Source organism: Papaver somniferum, unplaced genomic scaffold (assembly GCF_003573695.1).
Source record: "Papaver somniferum cultivar HN1 unplaced genomic scaffold, ASM357369v1 unplaced-scaffold_75, whole genome shotgun sequence".
Lineage (NCBI taxonomy): Eukaryota > Viridiplantae > Streptophyta > Magnoliopsida > Ranunculales > Papaveraceae > Papaver > Papaver somniferum.
Window position 1 is genome coordinate 870,625 of NW_020650415.1, and position 21,358 is coordinate 891,982.

General features: G+C 41.8%; 1 protein-coding gene across 1 annotated transcript; it reads right to left on the minus strand.

The window, feature by feature from the left end:
* Positions 1 to 19,700: 19,700 nt before the first annotated feature.
* On the minus strand, positions 19,701 to 21,122 carry LOC113344212. Its single transcript, XM_026588223.1, has 4 exons — positions 21,085 to 21,122; positions 20,609 to 20,750; positions 20,243 to 20,510; positions 19,701 to 19,951 (listed from the first exon to the last, which is right to left on the minus strand). Exons 1-4 carry the CDS (start codon positions 21,120 to 21,122, stop codon positions 19,917 to 19,919), a joined length of 483 nt encoding a protein of 160 aa, XP_026444008.1. The 3' UTR covers positions 19,701 to 19,916.
* Between the last annotated feature and the right edge of the window lie 236 nt (positions 21,123 to 21,358).

The window sequence follows — 21,358 nt, forward strand, 5'->3', positions numbered from 1 at the left end:
TATTGATGGGCATTATAGTAATCCAACTGTCCATGTTCTTCAGGGGAGGGTATAATTATTTTGGGGGAGGGTATTTGTATTGGGCCTCGATTATAAGGGAATTTAATTACTCTATCCATTTTGTTTTAACATACTTCAATCACATACAATTGAACAATTACCTAAGACCATTCTAGAATTTGTCTTCCTCTCCCTTGACAGACTTGATTTTTCTAGATTGCATCACAAATTAACAAAAACCTTTAACACCCCCTCATAATTTGTGATGTTGAATTCCTTTTAAAAATGAAAAAACTGATCCTATTTGTAGACTTTCATTTTCTTTCTCTACCCGACAGAATGGAGTAAATATCGTACAATAACTAATTTCTGGCTGCCGGGAGTGTCCTTTTGCAACTAACCTTGTCTTGTAATTTTTAATCAAGCCATCTTCGTTGTTGTTTTTCGTACACCGATTTTAGACCAATTTATCCTTTTGCCATTTGGTCGATTAACACGCTCCGAGTTTAAAAATGATGCTGTCATTTTGCATTACTAATGTTCACTGCAGGAAGGGGCAGAGCCAAGATTTCTAAAGCGAGAGTGTTAAAATTACTCTGGGGTTGCAAAAAGAAAATTTAAGAGGTGCCGTGAAACCAATGGGACTTTTAGATAACAACTAAAAGTTCAATTGGGCATTAAAATTATGCTTTCCAGCCAGCTGGACAAGGGTGCAAATGTACACCCTTGCAATGGGCTGGCTTTGTCCCTGATTGCAGTACCAAATAATGATTTTTGTGATCAAACTAAAAATACAGAAAGGATCATAAAGCAACCGGGCCAAGCTAACAGGGCTAAACAAATACACTTATTCTGATCTTAGGATTATTTGATAGTTTTTATTTTTCTTAATTTCATTTCAATATAGTCATTTGTGTCTAACCCTTCCTTTATTTGATTTTAAGGTCATATAACTCACGGCGTCATACTATATAGAGGCGTCTGGAAAACTGAAGGAAAAAAAAACCCTATCTTGTTGGTGCCAATATAAGTTAGAGGGGAGAAAAAGAAGCATAACTTATCGGTTCCAATAGAAGTTAATTAAAGTACCTCGTAATCCTCAGTAACAAAATATCTACGTTTAATATCTCTCTGGTTCTGTTTCCTTTGTTTTACATGTTTAAAAAAAAATGGCTCCGGATCATTTGTCCCCTACTTCCCTGTCTCATCCTGTTCCAACCAATCAGGATACACCACCTTTTTCTCACCGTACTAATTTATTAGCGATTCACGGCATAATTGCATGGAACCTAACGTCGTTATTTTGATCACAAAAACATATGGATACCTTCTGTCTTTGACTCTTCGTCTCTGATAAAGTTTAAAAACATATCTCAAAATCTCAAATAAAGGATTTGAATGTAACAACTTCAAAGGTTTGAAAGAACAAAAAAATCAAGAAACATAAACTTGTTCAGATCGGTTGATGGTAGTGGTCGATTCCAAATAAAATTCAGTTAAAAGAACCACTTCCAAAAGGGACAAAGAGGAAAGAAATTAATGGAGATATGATTAACATTTGGATCTGTTTTGATTTTAAATAAGAAAAACTCAAAACTAAAGAAAAAAATGGGTTAGAGTTTCCATTTCCAGGAGCAGGAGATACTTACCTCTTTGGTGCGCAAATTTTATTTTCAGTTTAAATTTCCAATTATCCTGCACACCAAAAATAAAAAGATACCCAAGAAAATCTAGACAATAATATTAATAATAAATAAAAGAAAAAAAAATCTAAACTATCCTAATTATTTACAAATTTAATAAAAACTAAAAATAACAACCTTTTTCAAGTCCCCGGCAGCAGCGCCAAAAATTTGATTGGGTTTTATATTGTACCGCAAGTGCACGGCTATCAATTGGATAGTATACATATGCGGGTTCGTACCACAGGGATTAAAATTGTTACTTTGAATTTCTAACTAAATAAAATGATAAGCAGAATAATAGAAGATAATAAAAGTATAAAATAATGAAAAAAAACCTAGGGGTTCCAACATTCCACCACTAATGCGTAAATCATTCAACATTTCTCTATAATAATTTTCTCATTAGCACAAGACGATTTAGGACATGGGTACGTCTTGGACGATAAAACTTTATAATCAATAAAATTCTCAAAATACTAATAATTCTACCCATTTAGGTTCTGGTCTCTAATTAGAAAATGTTACAAAGAAAGCAAGCACAAGGACATATGAATAAAACTATTATCATTAACGCTCGAGAATATAGGACCAAGAAGAAGTATTATTAAAAATGAGTTGAAATCTCTAACACATAATAGGGCTTCATTGTAATCTTAGTGGAGAGATTACTCCATTACAAAAGAAAATAAGAAGAAAAGAAAAATGAAAACTCTATTATTTTTCCTCTAGACTATGGACTTTGGACCTCCCTATTCCATCTGCTTCAACCAGTATTTATAGTTTTCAAAGGAAACCACTTTCCTTTATCATATCCACTACCACATCATCCAATAAAAGTATGTCATGTGTCAAATAATATAAAAATCCTCCAATCAGAATGCGCCATGTGTCAAATACTGCAATCAATATCTTAATTATTATTTTCAACCATAAAGAATAATATTCGTTCCCAAATCTTTAAATATTCCATTACTCCACATCATAAGGAAATATTTTCTTCATTAAACAAAATATCTTCAGGTATCCTTTATCATAATTAATATTTTTCACATGGGTTCCACACTTATACACATTCAGTGGAATTCTTACCACACTCCCATATCCACATAATTGGACTTAATAAAATGATTCTCCATGTAATTCCTTTCGGGCTTAGCCCATCTAATCATAAATATCTGATAAGTTCCCAGGAAATTTAGTTCATTGCTGATGACTTTAACTTATCAAAGACGTACTTATGTCCTTAAGTATATACATTGAACGGAAAATTGAAAGCCAAGTTTAACAATAACAGCCACGCGGTGATGCTCAACTTTTATTTATTATTATCAAGATTTCAACTTTTAAGTTATTTTTTATTATGAATATAATACTGAGTTTAATATTTACTACAGTATTTTTTTTATAAATTGGGTTAACAAATTATGTTTTCTACTTGATTAGTTGGTATAAGTAGAAGACAACAATATTATATGGCTTATATAATAAGTTATAACATAGTCCAATGCTTAGGGAAATTCCTATAGTAATGGCCAAAATCAAATATTTGTTCAGCCACGTGGGTGGTCAAACTGGCTTTTCCATTATGATAAAGCACAAGGAGTTGGAGAAACAGGCGCGCGACCAAAAGACAGACTCTGGTATTTGGAGGCCCGACGCGGGTGCTCAGTGTACTGACGCGGGCGCTCGATGTGCTGACGCGGGCGTTCGACACAAAGACGCCGACGGTCGACTGTCCAACGCTATATTTCCAACCGTCGGATTTCCACACTATAAATTCCTTTTATTCATTTCATTTTCACTCACACCAGTTCCATTTCCTTCTTCTAAAATTCTTCTAAATTAAAAGTTCTATACAATATGAACATAATGAGAAGAGAGGCCAGTATTATAAATAAGAAAAGATATCGGACAAATGAATCGGCACGGTTGCCTCACACGGGTGTAGATTATACTCAAAATTGAGAAGCAAAGTTTGCTTCGCCAAATATAGTTTCTGGTCCATTATTAGTCCCAGGTCATGTATCGGGGCATCATGAACGGCCTGAGGATTATTATACCATGAGAGGTGGATTTTCAAAATTAAATGTTATTTATGTTCGTCTACCGTCTGCAGTCCGAGAAAGGGTTGACAGATAACCTTGGCGTTCCCTTTATAGAATGGCGCCTAGAAAGCATAACAAAAAAATTCCGAAAACAGTGGTAGAAAGGTGGTGGAAGACGACGCACACATTCCATTTTTCGGATTTCGAAATTGGTAAGATTTTTTTTAACTTAACTTAAATTAAAAAATTTAAATAATTATTAACAAATCAAAAGAATTAATTATAGTGATATTATACTTGTAATAGGAATTACTCCCCTTGATTTGTATTTCATTAGTGGAATTCCAAGTGGAACGGGAGACCCGCCACCATTCAACCAAAACGAATGGATGTCAAATAGTAAATGGGAGACGCTTTGTCCCTCGTTTATGGAAACATAAATGCGTCGAGATTATACTGGTTTGAAAGGAGGTGGGATTAGATGTGCGGCCTTGAAGATTTTCCTATCCAAACCCAGAAACCCAGAACATGTAGATGACTATCCTGAATTTGAAAGGTTGTTTATCTTATGGATACTGGGTCAGGCATTCTTTCCAAACTCAACTATTGTTTCTCATGTTGGTTGGTTTGAAGCATTACAAGATCTCAAAAAAGTGCCATATTATGACCGGGGATCGGCAATTTGAGCAGAATTGTACTGTGCGATGGATAACTCGTCCATGGGTGAAAAAACTTCACTGGTTTCTGGAGCATCATAGAGGTAAAATATCAAAATCATTATTTTTAAATTTATTATTATTACTAAATTTAAATATTTTTTATGAATAATTGTAGATTATTTAGTCAATATACTAAAATTGTGGAGGAATTTGCAGTATTGGTGGTATAACTACTTCCGTGTTGGTAGACCAATCCTAAAAGTCGGGACACTTAGATTTCCAATGTTGGACATGTATATGAAGGACACCTTAGAGAAGAACACTGGCAGCGACGTCTTTGGTTCCACTTTTGTTCAAAGGTTTCATCAGATGACTCGGAGCCACAACAACGTAGTTGTTCATCCATACATTGATTTACCTCAGTATGGTGCTCATGTTGGGGTACGTATTCTTGATTATTCTTTGCGTAGAGTTGTTTTTTGCAGTCCGGGATCACAACGAGGGGTTTGGTACCTGGGAGAAAGAGTGCAGTACCAAATACAAGGTATATTTGCAATTGCAATTAACCCGCCACAACAGATGCAAACCTCTGCATCATATTTTGATCGGATGAGATTAACCGGTTGGGAGAGGTATGAACTAAATACAAGGAGGGATATGAGTGAGGCGCAGTAGGTCAACTGGTACAACTCGATTACGGAGCCTGTAATTGGGACACAGAACATGCACGTCTATGGGTTTGATTTCCCAGGGTTATCAAACATGTCCCATGATCCAAATATCGTTCCTAGTCAACCACCTCCAAGACAGCCAAGCTTTATGACTTATCCCACGACGGGTGCAAGTTCTTCATCATCTTCGTCAAATATGCCTGAAATTCGTTGGGAGCTGCAAAGTATTACTTCACAAGGTGAGTCAACCACGATCCCCATTGTTTCCCAAGGTATGGACTGTGATTATCCTTACTCCAATGTCACTTCCGGTGACAAAGAGTTGCGGGGGCAACTAAACGATTTGCATTGGCGGATCCGGCAAGTAGAGGCTATGTACTTGGAACAACTACGAAAATGGCAGATAGACAGAATGTTTGGATTGAGTCCAACTGTAAATGATGATGTCCAGGGGTCACAGTGTTCCGATTCCACCAGGAGAAACATATCATGGCACGAAAATGAAGAAACAATAGTGGGAGAAACACAAGTATGACAGAGTTCTTCACCACATGTACGGCGTAATACTCCTCTTGCATCTCAACCTCAAGCATTTCGGATTGAACCTAGACGCATTTCATCATCATACTCGCCCTACAACCAAAATAAATGCTACACACATGGACCACCGCAAAAACAAACCTCTTATATGATTGGAGGACCGAGTACACAGAGTGCCTAATTTTGTTCAGCCAGGTCTATCAGTTCTATCCCCATATGGAAATTTACAAAGTATGTTGGATTTTGGTGATTTCCCAGGTTTATCCCCAGGACTTTCTGAATTATTGCCTCCAGAAAATAACAATGGGGGAGTTAGAGAAGAGCGACGTTAGAGAGATTATTTGTAGTTTTAATTCTGCTACAGTCTTTAATTAAATAAAATTACATATATTTAAAAATAAGCGTTTTACATTGGCTTCACTACATTACATTAGCTTCACTAATAATAAGAAGTAGTAGGTACTACAAAGAAGGGGTTAAAACTGTTCTAACACCTTAAGGATTTCGAAACATTTTTCGAAAGGAAAAGCCACATTTTTCATCTTCGCCATTCATCCAAAGATCTAGTTAACATCTCAACATCAGTTTCACCTCTCAATTGGTATCGATATACTTGTTTGGTTAAAGCTATAAACTCACTTACTTCTTTCTTAATTGTACCAAAACGATGTTCTATGTTTAATATAGAACGACGATTCGGATTATGAGTGTCACTGCAGAACCCATCGTGAATAACCGTCCAGAAATTCACCCATGGATAGTTTGCCGAAGCAAGCTGAGTAGATAAAAAAACATAGTTTCTGCAAATAGACTCATCTTCTTCTTTAGCATACGGAACTCGTCGTACTAACCGGGGCCGAGACATGTTCGATCAAGATTTGTGAGTGAAGAGAAGAAGAATGTGTAAAATGTGTGAATTTAGAGTTGAAATGAGGAGTATATATAGATTTCAGAAAATGTAGTCGTTGGATCAAAAGATTTTTTAGCCGTTCTGATTGATCCGTTGGCGACATTGGGTCAGAATCTGGCTTCTGAAGTATAGACGCGGGCGCTATTAGCAAAGACGCGCATTTGAAGATCTAACGCTAGCGGTATTTTTGCGGACGCCAGCGTTGCTAGACATGACGCCCGTCATTTCCACAGACACGCGCTGGTTCTACCGATTCAATGTTCATTGGAAGAAAAATGAACTAACTCCAAGTTTGTTCATTCTATAAGAATTGCTCTTAGGTTTCCTAATAAACATCACAAAAAATCATTCGTCGAAATCTGTAGAGAACCCAAAATCGTGGCTAATAAACCACTAACATAAATCATATCGCTGTTCCCGTGCAAAGCACAGGCGCACAACTAGTATGCAAGAAATATAAGCTTCCTGACTAAGGCTGTGTGTGCAAAAACTACCACAAGGAATAGAATGAAAGCAAAAACAGTGGAAACAATGAAGCATAACAATGGATGTAAATTGCCAATTGGTTTAGAGTTGGATGCCCATATTCTAACAATGGATGTAAATTACCTGTCACCCGCTCTCCACAAATTGAGATATTATCTCGCGCACTTTGACTTATAATTGTGTTTTTGGTACAGTAGGGAAGCTTTGCAGCAGAGACTCTAGCACCTTTCCAGTCGCCTGTGGGTTAGATTGAATAGGTGACACCTGTGTAAATGAAGGTAAATATCATAACCTCCGATCAGTACCGAGTCACATGTAATAGCTTCTATCATGATCCGGAACAGAACAATGCTACCAGATTAATTTCTGCCAACTGGGTATTGACCATGTTACGTAGGAGCTGATGCTTTTAACAACTATTAGTACACTATTGCTGAAAGATTCAAGTTAGTTTTTTTTTCCACTTCAGATATATAGACACTCCCATAAGAGTTATGGTGATGACTTGGTGCACTCTCTCATTAACTGCTTGCTGATATACTAACAATGAAGTGAGAATAGCTAACCACAGTTTCAGTTTGTGTTTCAACTGCCTGCAATAGTTTTAACTAGAGATGTTGGGGGAATTGATAGACAAAAAGTAAAAACTCTCTATATGATTGTGAGACATAAACTCTATGTGGTGATACAACTGAATACTAAGAACTAATAAACTTTTGTTCATGCCCGCCCAACGTTTTGATATACATTTCCCAGGCCTGCCCAGGCGTTCGGTTTGGATACAGGTTGACAGGGTTGAACCAACCTACGCAAGATCCCTACTTCTATAACCTGATAACCGAGACATTGATTCCCGAGCGGATTGTTTGCTTCTACCATCTTGAGATCTGAATTGAAAGGTGAAACTGGAAATTGGAAATCAATATTGCAACCGAGAGATTGATCTCCCACTGTGGTTGCCAGTTGTTTGAGGGTGAAAACAGTTTCTGCTGATTTCGGTAATTTCGTGTGTGGGTGAGAAATGAGTCTAAACCCTAAACAATGTACTGCACGGGAGTACTTTAAATTCGAGAGATCAATCTGTCCAAATCCGGCCTAAACCAAGAAATGGCCGTTCCAGACTTGCTTCGGTCACAAAGTGAAGGAGAAGGGTTGGTCTTAGGGAGGGAAGCAAAGAAAGTGTTGAGACCAGAATAGTTGATTTCTGGAAGAGTGGTTGTTTTACGAGTTGTATCAGAAAGTAAAACGTTAGCAATGTGGGAAGCTAACAGGTGATTTCTGAGTGTTGTATTCTCCTGACCAAAAACTTGTTCTTTGGTGGAAATAGGTGAGACCTATTTATACAATTCGCAACAAAACGTACCCTGTCTCGTAAGAGGTGGAAACGGTTAAGTAAATGGAAGAAAGCGGTAACGGGTAACGCCTGGAATTGATGTTTCCATAATGAATGAAACGTTTTACCATTACTTCATGTATTTACTAACCGCCTCACTCTTATGACACTTTCTTGTAACGGGCATAGTGTACGCCGCACGCTGTAAACCGCCAAACCAATACCCTGATGAGCATCCCCTAGTTTGTGGCATGTTTTGATATCTCGAGTGTTTTCGTGGAAAACGTGTAACATGTTGCTATTGTTTGGAAAGTTAAGATTGAGAGTCTTTCCGGTTCGGTGGCGACTTTCGACGGCCGAGATTTCGCATCTTGAAAGGAAGGTTAGTCGTTGATTGTGGTTACCTTCCATTGGTATCCAGTGGCGTGGCCACGGTGCTGGCATGGCTTGCACATGCTATTGGCATGGCTAATTAGGGTTTGGTGTCGTGACCAAAGAATTAGGATATGTAAGTATGAGTCGTGACTAAAGAGTTAGCAGCGTAGCCAAAGGTTGCCACAAGTCGTTTGCTGGCAAGTTTGTACGGATAAGATCTGCATCTCAGGAGGAAGGATAGTCGTTGATTGTTTCAACCTTACGTTTGGCAGCTAGCGACATGGAGGCATGGCCGGCATGGCTTTGGCGTGGACAAATTAGGGATTTGGCACCGTGGCCAAGAGTTGGAACCGTAACCAAGAGATTGCCACAAGTCGTTTGGTGGCAAGTTCGTACGGCTGATATCTGCATCTCAGGAGGAAGAACAACCGTTGATTGTTGCAACCTTCATTTGGTAGCCAGCGGCATTGAGGCATAGTCGGTATGGATTTGGCATGGTTTAGGCGCGGCCAAGCTAGGATTTTGGCATATTTTTAGGCGCGGCCAAAATTAGGGTTTTGGCATAGATTAGGCGCGGCCAAAATTAGAGCTTGGCATTGGGCCAAAAGTTGCCACGCGTTTGGTGGCGAACTTGGACGGCTGAGATTTGCATCTTAGAAGGAAGGGTGGTCGTTGATTGTTGAAACCCTTCGTTTGGCAGCTAGCGGCATGGAGGCATGGCCGACGTGGCTTTGGTTCGGAGGTGTGGCTGTCATGGAATAACATTGGCACTATGGTGCGGCTGGCATGGTTGGTATGCCTTTGGGGCGTAGATGTGGCTGGCATGGAATGCCATTGGCACAGTGATGCGGATGCCATGGTTGACATGACTTTGGCGCAGAGATATGGCTTGCATGGCATGCCATTGGCACGGCGGTGCGACTGGCATGGTTGGAAAGCCTTTGGCGCGGATATGTGGCTAGCATGCATGCCATTGGCAAGGTGGTGTGGTTGGCATGGTCGGCATGCGTTTGGCGCGGAGATGTGGCTGGCATGGTATGCCATTGGCACGGTGGTGCGGCTAGAATGGTTGGCATGCCTTTGGCGCGGAGATGTGGCTGGCATAGCATGCCATTGGCACGGTGGTGCGGCTGGAATGGTTGGCATGACTTTGGCGGGGAGTTGTGGCTATTAGGGTTTAGCTGTCTAAACCCTAGTCTAAAATATGTGGCACGCGTGATTGGCACGTTTGGCTAGCATGCGCGGCTGGCATGTGTAGAGATGATGCCAGTAAGTACCGAGGGCTCTGCCGTGGAGCATGGAATATACATAAAAAAGGTACCCCGGTAATTTTACGTAGACATGTTGAATGGTTCAATAAATGTGCAAGTGGCGACATTATTACTCAAGTGTGACGTCACTGTTTGACTAAGGTTTTACGATTTTAACCCTAAGCTAAAAACCACCATCAACACACGGTTTCACATCTTTGAATGGATAAAACCTATTATTTGAAAGATCAAATCCTTCCATCAAAATAAGTCGTTTGACATTCCATATCTTTTCTGTCGTCTGATGGTTTCTTGTATATTCTTCCCTTCAGAGCTTCGAGTAAGGTATTTCTTGGAGGGTTTCGGCTTTTCTGGTCGTGATTTGATGGGTAATGGTTTCACGATGATTCGGGATTTATTTGGTGTTTTTTTTTTTTCTTTGAGATCCGGAAAAATTGTTTGAAAGGAAAGGTATGCTTTAGATAGAAATCGGGAACCTAATTAAGAATGCAAGCGGTGCATTCATCTTGAAGGGAATACAAATATTGAGTGGAAAGGGAAATTGCTGAAGAAAATGATAAAGGAAGAACACTGGAGGAAGTAGCACAATGTTTTATGTATTGAAGGGCTTGAGCCATCGCGAGTGAACCGTTACGCCTTCCAACTTGTCGGTGTTGATGAGTTTGCAGTAACCGCCCAAAGGAACATCTGCCACCACATATGGCTCGTCTTCTCTTTCTTTGGGTAAATCAGTTCGAACAGCTATCTTCACCGTATATTTCCGACTTGAAATGAGGTTGCCTTGACTACCATGTCTTCAGTTTGAAACTTTGGGCGTCGTGTAACCACTTGACTCTTGGTCTCGTCATCATCGACTGCAGCTTCCAAATTCTTGGTGAAACGCTTGAAAAGCCCAGCGCCCCACTAACATCTCTTAATAATGTCCGTGCTGATAATCAGACCAAGTCCCCATGACGGGCTAAGAGAAGAAGTGACTGGTTGTAGAGAAGGTTGTTTGACCAGAATTACTTGTGTTTGGAATCTATGAGCGAGCGCCAACGGGATTTCTCCAGGTGATCGAGTTCCATTGGTAAGTTGTTGATACGGCAGCAGGTTGGACGGCTTATTGGAAACTCTTTCGGGTGTCGACACTGGCACTAGGGATGCTCCCAATTTTTCTTTGTTGTCAAACACCCACGAGCGCCCCAGGATCATGTCATAACTTAGTTCTTTGACAATGTGGAATTTGCTATGCGTTGTAGCGTCTTCCACCTTGATATCGAGGTTAATGTATCCATATGCGTTCATTGCTTGTCCTTCCGAATTCTTGACCACGTATGGGGAGTGGGTAGCCTCTCGCTTCAAAATTCCTGCAGCTCTCAGAGTCTTGATGGTAATGATATTGAAGTCAGAGGCCGCGTCGATCAGTGCGTTGTCGAGCTCAGCGCCTCTTAGATAGGCCGTGATCAGCAGTCCCCAGTTGTGTTTTTCGGCACCGTTCCCTGAGAGAGCTTGGGCTCCTGGCGTGGCTTCCGTAACAGGAAAAACTCGTTTGCCCGATACAATATGATTGAGGGTTGTAAAGATATCTTGACGCTGCGCCTTGAAAAAGTAGAGAATTTCGCATACATACTGCATCATGGATTGTACAGTCTCGTGTACGGAGTACCCAGAGATCCCGCAATTCCTTACTGGAAGTGGATCTCTATGTGCTCCCTCTTTTCCCAGCTGAAGTTCCCCTGCTTCTACCTTCTCCTTGAAGATATGCTTCAGTCTGTTGCAGTCACTGGTCGGGTGGTGAATAAACCTGTGGTAGCGGGGGTATTTTGGGTTTGCCATCTCGGCTTCGATCGGTGGGTGCCTGGGAGGCGGTAGTCTAATGAAATCATCCTGGATCCATACCTCTAAGAGTTCGATCACCTCCTCGATCGGGAACGGGAAATCCATGACATCTTCTTCAACTTCGTGATGATGCATGGGAGCCTTGGCGGAGCCGTCTGTCGTTCTGGTGTCGTTCGCTTAGGCTGTTGGTATGCTGATGGGGCCTTCCTTTTTCGTCCTTCGTCTACTACGCTGGCATAGGAGGGGCCGACGTTGTATTGCTTATTACGAGACGTCTACTTCCTCAAGTTTCGCGTGCGTCTTCGCCTATGGTTGGCCTGGTTCTCTCTAACAACGTTGGTGGTGTCGTGGACGATCGTTTGGCTGCCTCATGGAGTTCAGAGAATGTCTGGAACCGAAGGTTCTCTAGTAAGGAACGATAGATGGGAGCCATACCGTTGATGCAGGAATTCACCAATTGTTGTCCGGTCACGTTTGGGTCGTGACACTCTAGCGCTTGAACCCTGAATCTCTTGACAAAATCATTTGGATGTTTGTTATCTCGTTGGAACATCCTTCATAGATCCGAGAAGGTAACTTGCTCAGACACGAAGAAGTACTTCTTGTAGAAAGTGGTAACCATGTCACCCTTGTTGGGGATGCTGTTTGGTGTGATGATGTTGTACCACGTGTATGCTCTTCGGGTAAGCGACTTCGAAAACTCCCTCAGACAGAAAACGTGATTATATTCGTGTTCGCCTAGGGACTCCAGGAATCGAGAGATATGTTCGCGTGCATTCCCGGTATCGTCGTATAAAGTGAATTGAGGAGAAGAGTATCCTCTTGGAAGAGGAATTCTTTGTATTTCAGGAGGGTAAGGGGTTTGATGCTTATGAATGTTTATATCATCACTTTTGATTCGATTCTGAAGAAATTGCTCCAAATCTTCTCGCGTGACAAAATTGGACGGTTGATTTCTCTTCAATAGGGTTCTGGCGCGAGTTTCTTCGTCTGCAAAGGTATGCCCTGCTGAGGTGCCGGTGCCAAGGGTATTGGAAGTGTTCCTCATCGTCTCTGGATGTCGCGACTCCTGTGGTAGCCACTCCGTTAGGGTCTTGAGAAAAACAAGTACCTCTTTCTGAGTCGAAGCCATGTCCGTCTGGGCTCTAGAAAGAATTTCTTATCTTTCCATCAAATCAGCGATGGTGATATGAGGTCGGCTTCCTCTGGCTTCTCCGGTTTCTCGTTCTGATGGCGGAGTAACTGGAGGTGCCATACTCTACGAAACATTAGGGGCAGTAGCAGCAGCTCTGGCCATGGTGACTAGTGGTGTAACACCTTAAGGAGCGCTTTCCGTGCTGCTGGGATTGGTAGGATGCGTAGAAACATTAGGGGCGGCATCAGCTCTGGCCCTGGTGATTGGTGGTGTAACACCTGAAGGAGCACTTTCCGTGCTGCTGGGATTAGTAGGTGGCACATTGATGTTACCAGAAGGAGTGTTAGTACCAGGGACGGGTTCCGCACTGGTGTTCTCAGGGCTTGTTGCTGACCCGGATCTGAGTTCTACCATGTTGAAATTGGAATTGAAAGGTGAAACTGGAAACTGGAAATCGATATTGCAACCGGGAGATTGATCTCCCACTGTGGTCGCCAATTGTTTGAGGGTGAAAATGGTTTCCGCTGATTTTGGTAATTTCGTGTATGGGTAAGAAACGAGTCTAAACCCTAAACAATGTATTGAACGGGAGTACTTTAGATTCGAGAGATCAATCTGTACAAATCCGGCCTAAACCAAAAAATGGCCGTTCCAGACTTGCTTCAGTCACAAAGTGAAGAAGAAGGGTTGGTCTTAGGGAGGAAAGTGAAGAGAGTGTTGAGACCAGAATAGTTGATTCTGGAAGAGTGATTGTTTTACGACTTGTATCAGAAAGTGAAATGCTATCAATGTGGAAACCTAACGGGTGATTTCTGAGTGTTGTAGCTCCTGACCAAAACTTGTTTTTGGTGGAAATAGGTGAGACCTATTTATACAAGTCGCAACAAAACGTACCCTGGCCTCGTAAGAAGTGGAAACGGTTGAGTAATGGAAGAGAATGGTAACGGGTAACTCCTGGAATTGATGTTTCCATAATGAAGGATACGTTTCACCATTAATTCATGTCATTACTAACCGCCTTACTCTTATGACACTTTCTTGTAACGGGCGTATTGCACGCCGCACGCTGTAAACCGCCAGACCAATACCCTGATGAGCATCCCCCAGTTTGTGACATGTCTTGATGTCTCGAGTGTTTTCGTGGAAAACGTGTAGCATGTTGCTATTTTTTGGAAATTTAAAATTGAGAGGCTTGCCAGTTCGGTGGCGACCTTCGACGGCCGAGATTTTGTATCTTGAGAGGAAGGGTAGCCGTTTGATTGTGGCTGCCTTCCGTTGGTAGCCAGTGTCGTGGCCACGGTGCTGGCATGGCTTGCGCATGCTCTTGTCCCGGCCAATTAGGGTGTTGTGACCAAAGAGTTGGCAGCGTAGCCAAAACGTTGCCACAAGTCGTGTGGTTTGGTGGCAATCTTGTACGACTGAGATCTGTGTCTCAAGAGGAGGGGTAGACGTTGATTTTTGCAACCCTCCGTTTGGCATCCAGTAGCATGGCGGCATGGCCGGATCGTGCATGCCTTTGGCACCACCAAATTAGGGTTTGGCACCGTAACCAAAAAGTTGGCAGTGTATCCAAAAGGTTGCCACAAATTGTTTTGTTTGGTGGCAAGCTTGTATGGCTGATATTTGCATCTCAGAAGGAAGGGTAGCCGTCGATTGTTACAACCCTTCGTTTGGCAGCCAGCGGTATGGAGGCATGGCCGGCGTGGCTTTGGCATGTTTTAGGCACGGCCAAATTAGGGTTTGGAATAAACCGTGGAATTTGGCATTGGGCCAAAAGTTGCCACGCGTTTGGTGGCGAATTTGTATGGCTGTGATTTGCATCTCAGAAGGAGGGGTAGTCGTTGATTGTTGCACCCCTCCGTTTGGCAGCCAGCGGCATGGAGGCATGGCCGGCATGGATTTGGCATGTTTTAGGCGTGGCCAAATTAGGGTTTGGAATAAACCGTGGAATTTGGCATTGGGCCAGAAGTTGCCATGCGTTTGGTTGTGAATTTGTACGGCTGAGATCTGCATCTTAGGAGGAGGAGTAGTCGTTGATTGTTCCAACCCTCTATTTGGAAGCCAGCGGCATGGCCGGCATGGCTTTGGCATGTTTTAGGCGCGGCCAAATTAGGGTTTGGCATAAATCGTGGAATTTAGCATTGGGCCAGAAGTTGGCATGCGTTTGGTGGCGAACTTGTACGGCTGAGATCTGCATATCAGTAGGAGGGGTAGCCGTTGATTGTTGCAACCCTCCGTTTGGAAGCCAGCGACATGGAGGCATGGCCGGCATGGCTTTGGCATGCCGTTGGCACGGCGGTGCGGCTGGCATGGTTTGTCCTTTGGAGCGTGAGGTGTGGTTGGAATGTCGTTGGCACGGTGGTGCGGCTGGCATGGTTGGCATGCCTTTGGCGCGGAGGTGTGGCTGGCATGGTTCGCATGTCGTTGGCACGGTGGTGCGGCTGGCATGGTTGGCATGCTTTTGGCGTGGAGGTGTGGCTGGCATGGTTGGTATGTCGTTGGCACGGTGGTGTGGCTGGCATGGTTGGTATGCCTTTGGCGCGGAGGTGTGGCTGGCATGTCTTTGGCGCGGAGATGTGGCTGGCATGGTTGGCATGCCTTTGGCGCGGAGTTGTAGCTGGCATGGTTGGCATGCCTTTGGTGCGGAGGTGTGGATGGCATGCCGTTGGCCCGGTGGTGCGGCTGGCATGGTTGGCATGCCTTTGGCGCGGAGGTGTGGCTGGCATGGTTGGCATGTCGTTGGCACGGTGGTGCGGCTGGCATGCCTTTGGGGCGGAGGTGTGGCTGGCATGCCGTTGGCACGGTGGTGCGGCTGGCATGGTTGGCATGTCGTTGGCACACTTGGTTAGCATGCGCGGCTGGCATGTGCGGAGAGAATGCCAGTCGATACTTGAGGGTTCTGTCGTGGAACATAGAGTATAGATATATAAAAAAAGGTACCCTGGTAAATTTCTCGTAGACATATTGAAAGGCTCAATAAATGCGCTAGTGGAGATATTGGTACTCACGGCTCCGTTTCCTTACAGAGTGACGTCACGTCAGACTAAGGTTTTACGATTTTAACCTTAAACTAAAAACCACCATCAACATCTTCGTTCCTCAAAAAAAGATTTTACCACTTTTTCAATTTAGGCTATTGTTAAGCAAAAATGAAAAAAATGATAGTATCTCTTTCTAGAAACGGAGATAGTATTATTTGCATTGGCAGTACAAGCTAGTACTTCAGTAACATTACGTTCCAATTCACGATTTTTTTCTTCGTATTAATGATTAGTGTAGACGGAAGAAGTGAGTAAAATTTGGTCCACGGTGAATGGTGCGAAATATATATAGCACCTTTGTCTTGAAGTTATATGCATGCACAAACATCAGATGAGAATTTAGACGCAGTCTTCGACTAGTTCCTTTTGTTTCAAAAGAAAGGTTGATTCAGAAACAAGATTTGCCGCTTCCCGATGGCCCAAATCTGTTGAAGCCTAAGGTGAATCTTTGTGTAGTTCATTTCCAGCGCCAATGCAAGTGAGAGTGTGACTTGTCCTGCATATTCCTGCAGAAATGTGGCATTCTTCAAGTTACTCTCAACTTCAGCTCTTATATGGCTTATTACTTTTGCCACTCAACTTGATGTATGTATATAAAGTAGTCCACAGAAATGCATTGAGTTAGTTGCGAGAATCGGCATCTGTTAAGAATTTTGTGTATATTATTTCATGTCTCTTCAAAACTGATTACAAGGATATATATATGTGCGACCACATAATAGAGTCCTAATAGAAATACATTCCATATCAGTCTCGGTTTCCTAGAATAAGTCTTTCCTAGACTTTCCTAGTATAAACACATTCCATATCAGTCTCAGACTTTCCTAGTTTATGTTTTAAGAGACGTGTACATCTGAGACCTTCCTAATTAGTCTCAGACACATTCTCAATACCCCCTCAAGACGGAGCATGCAGGTCACAAATGCCCATCTTGGACAATAGACCATGAAACTGAGCTTTCCCCAACGACTTTGTGAATATATCCGCCAACTGTATTGTGGTAGGAGTATAAGATGGTGAAATAATCTTCCTTATTATCGCATCCCTGACTAGATGACAGTCCACTTCAATGTGTTTCGTTCTTTCATGAAACACAGGGTTCTTCGCAATATATAACGCTGATTGACTATCACAAAGAAGACTCATTGCTTGTGTATGGTGAACCCCCAAATCTCGGAGTAATTGTTTCAACCATTTTAATTCACATGTAGCCGCCTCCATGGAACGATATTCTGCTTCAGCCGAGCTACGAGACACAGTTTGTTGCTTCTTAATCTTCCAAGATACTGGTGAATCACCAAAAAGAACAAACCAACCCGTCAGTGAGCGTCTAGTTATAGGACAACTTGCCCAATCCGAATCACACCAACCTATCAACTTGAAACTACTATCAGAGCGCAACAGAATTCCTTGTCCAGGATTCTTTTTCAAATATCTAACCACACGAAGTGCTGCTTCCCAATGCTCCAGTCTAGGTCGCTGCATAAACTGAGATAAGATATGCACTGAGTAAGCAAGATCTGGTCTGGTGACGGATAAATATATTAAACGCCCAACCAATCTTCTATATTTCTCTACATCACTAAGCAAATCTCCTGTTGCTAAGGCAAGACGATGATTTGTCTCCATAGGAAATTCTGCAGGTTTCGCACCCAATAAACCTGTTTCCATTATAATATCCAACGCATATTTTCTTTGGCATATGTAGAAACCCTTTTTACTACGTGCCACTTCCAATCCTAGGAAGTATTTCAACTTTCCTAAATCTTTCATCTTAAAACATTGACCCAAGTATGCTTTAAATTGTGTAAGCGCAACCAGATCATTTCCTGCAATAATCAAATCATCAACATACACCAGCACATTAAGTTGCATCTTTCCCTTTAGCATAGTAAAGAGAGAATAATCTGAGTACGATTGCCGAAACCCATAATTCTTCAATGCAGTGGACATCTTCGCAAACCAACACCGCGGTGCTTGTTTTAGTCCATACAATGATTTCTTCATTTTACACACCATATTAGGATTACCCTTAGCAAATCCAGGTGGTATTTTCATATATACTTCCTCTTCCAAATCTCCATGTAGGAATGCATTATGCACATCCATCTGATGCACATCCCATTGCTTAGCCGCAGCAACAGCCAAAAACATACGAACAGTTGTCATCTTTGCCACTGGTGCAAACGTCTCATTGTAATCCAAACCTTCAACTTGATGATTTCCAAAAATCACAAGTCTTGCTTTTAAACGTACCAAAGTACCATTTTCATCATATTTTTCCGTATATATCCACTTACTTCCTAGATCCTTCTTACCAGGTGGCAAATTCGGTGATATCCCATGTGCCTTGTTCTTCTAAAGCCCGTATTTCTTCCGCCATTGCTTTCCTCCAACCTGGATGTGTCATTGCCTCTCTGAAATTTTTCGGCTCAGACTTTGCCGACAATGCAGCAATATAATTTTTATGCATGTCAGAAAACCTGTCACAACTAACATAATATGTCAAAGGATAAGGTGTACCTGAGGATGATGACTGTGATGATTGAGAGTGAGATGGACTATTTTCTCGAATGGTGTGCGTCACAAAACCGTTCAGCCTACTTGATGGGACCTTCTGACGCTTGCCCTTACCCAAATCGTTGTTCACAACAACGGTATTTGTGGGTTGTCCATCACCATTTACATCTGCCTTAATTTCTGATGCCATAGACTTGTGCTTAACAGCGTTATCTTCAGCATATGTTGCAGTCTGTTCTGCTGCAGTTTCTGCAGATGTCGCAGTCTGTTCTGCTGCAGATGTCGCAGTCTGAACTGCAACATTTCCACCAGGCGCTGCAGTCTGTACAACGACATCTGCATCTGTCTGTCGTTGTATTTCTGCACCTTCTTCTCCGCCATCTATTACTGAATCTTCATCACTATCATCACTCCATTCTTCACCAACACGATCTGTCTCATGTGTAGTGCCAGCAACATCAGTTGTTATATGAGTTCTAGTTCCATCCAACTCGGTCTTATATGGAAATTGTGTATCATAGAATTTTACATCTCTAGACACTATAAACCTTCTTGTGTCGAGATCGTACACTTGCCATGCCTTCTTACCGAATGGATATCCTAGAAACACACACCTTCTTCCTCGACTAGCAAACTTATCTCCTTTGCTACTTTGATCATATACATAACACAAACATCCAAAGACCTTCAACTGTTTATATAGAGGTGGTTTTCCAAACAATACTTCATATGGTGTTTTATTATTTAGGATAGGTGTAGGAGTACGATTGATCAAGTACGCCTCTGTCAATGCACACTCTCCCCAAAACCGTTTCGGCAAGCTTGCTTGAAATCTCAAAGCCCGTGCCACATTCATTATATGTTGATGTTTTCTCTCAACTCTTCCATTCTGTTGTGGAGTACCTACACAAGACGTCTCAAAGACTATTCCACTAGTCTTAAAATACCCACGTAATGCATTAAATTCCGTTCCATTATCACTTCTAACAATTTTAATATCCTTGTTAAATTGACGCTTCACAAGAGCAACAAATTCACGAAATATTGATTCAACTTCTGTTTTATTCCGAATTAAATAAATCCAAACACCTCTTGAAAAATCATCAACTATTGTTAGAAAATATTGTGCTCCACATGATGAATGGATCTTATAAGGACCCCATAAATCTATATGAACTAAATCAAAAATACAATTCGATTTACTCAAACTACTAGCAAAACTGCTTCTACGATGCTTTGCCCGGGGACAAATATCACAAGCATCATTATTCTTCTTAATTAATCTACTCACACCTTGCAATTTCTGCAAAACTTTTTCTGAAGGATGTCCCATACGCTGATGCCACAACTCATATGAATCTTCATGCACAGCCATAACTTCAACATGCGGCACACCACAGAAAATATATAGTCCACCTTGTCTCTCAGCCACTCCAATCATCCTCCTCGTAGACCGGTCCTGTATAAGACATAATTTGTTAGTACATTGAATAATACAACTCAATCTCATCAATAAGTTGTGTGACTGAAATTAGGTTACAGGTTATCTGTGGTACATAAAGCACGTTTTCAAGTTTCAATCCACCAGGGAGAATCACGGTTCCAATTTTCTCAGAGTATGCATATTTTCCATTAGGCAATCCAACTGAACATGCCCTAATATCTCGTACACTCCTCATGTTAAGAAGTTCATACGTAACATGATTTGTTGCACCTGTGTCAACAATCCAGGATGTTTTATTCTTTTTACCTTGTAGATGAGAACCAGACTTTCTTGAGTTTAAAAACTCCATCACCTCTTGAACTTGTGCTGCTGTAACTCCTACTAGACCCGTTCCATCAGCTGATGACGTACCAGCACCAGCACTCTCCTTTGCTGCCGAAATATGCAGGTTATGAGCACGAACAGGATTTCCTCCTTGTCCTCTACCTCCTCTTCCAGTACGTCCTCTTCCTCCAGTTCTTCCTCCTCTTCCATTCTTTGGTCTGTCTCCCCACCATTCTGGATATCCAATAATCTTAAAACACCATCATCAGAGTGTCCTTGTCTGCTGCAAGTTTTGCAGTACTTGTTGGGATCATAAGCACTATTAAGTAGGCGTTGATCAGATTGCACCTTAAAAGCCATAACATTCTCTTGCATCTCTGTAGTCACAACTCCATCTCCAATTTTCAGGCGTTCTGAGTTCACAATTGTTTGATATGCAACATCCACAGACGGCAATGGTTCTCTTGCAAGCAATTGTTCACGCAAAGAGCTGTATACAGAATCTAACCCAATCAGAAAATAATGCAATAAATCTTCTTCTCTCAACAAACTTACCTGAGATGCAATATTACAGGTGCACTTTCCACACTTGCATTGGGGTATCTTCATATAAGTCACCATCTCATCCCATATTTTGTTCAATCTTCCAAAATATATAGCAACTTCCTCCGTTTTCTTCTGTTTGCAGTCACTTAAAGATGCTTTTAGTTGGCATATTCTTGTTCCACTAACAACGCAAAATCTTCTCTTCAAGTGTGCCCATAATAGACTTGCATCCTCATAATCTCCCAAAGTTGATCTCACTGATAACTCCAGCGTGTTACTGATCCATGAGACCAGCATTGATTGCACTGCTATCCATTCTTCCAACTGATCCGGATCTTCAGGTCTTGTAACTGTTCCATCAATAAAACCAAATTTTCTTTTGGCTATTAACGATCTTCTTATGGCTCTAGCCCATTCATCATAATTATTTCCTCTCAAAGTTATTGGCGTGATGATATTTCCTGGTCCATCACTCGAACCTAGGTAATATACAGGGTTCTTCTTTTGTACATCATATTCCACCGTCTTTCCTTTGGATGATTCAATTTCGTT

Coding starts and splice junctions, on each gene's coding strand:
- LOC113344212 (XM_026588223.1), bottom strand. CDS start 21,122: ATGGATAGCAGTGCAATCAATGCTGGTCTCATGGATCA. Junction 20,751..21,084: donor AATGCTGGTCTCATGGATCA/GTAACACGCTGG, acceptor TTCTGTATACAG/CTCTTTGCGTGAACAATTGC. Junction 20,511..20,608: donor AGAATGTTATGGCTTTTAAG/GTGCAATCTGAT, acceptor TGGTGTTTTAAG/ATTATTGGATATCCAGAATG.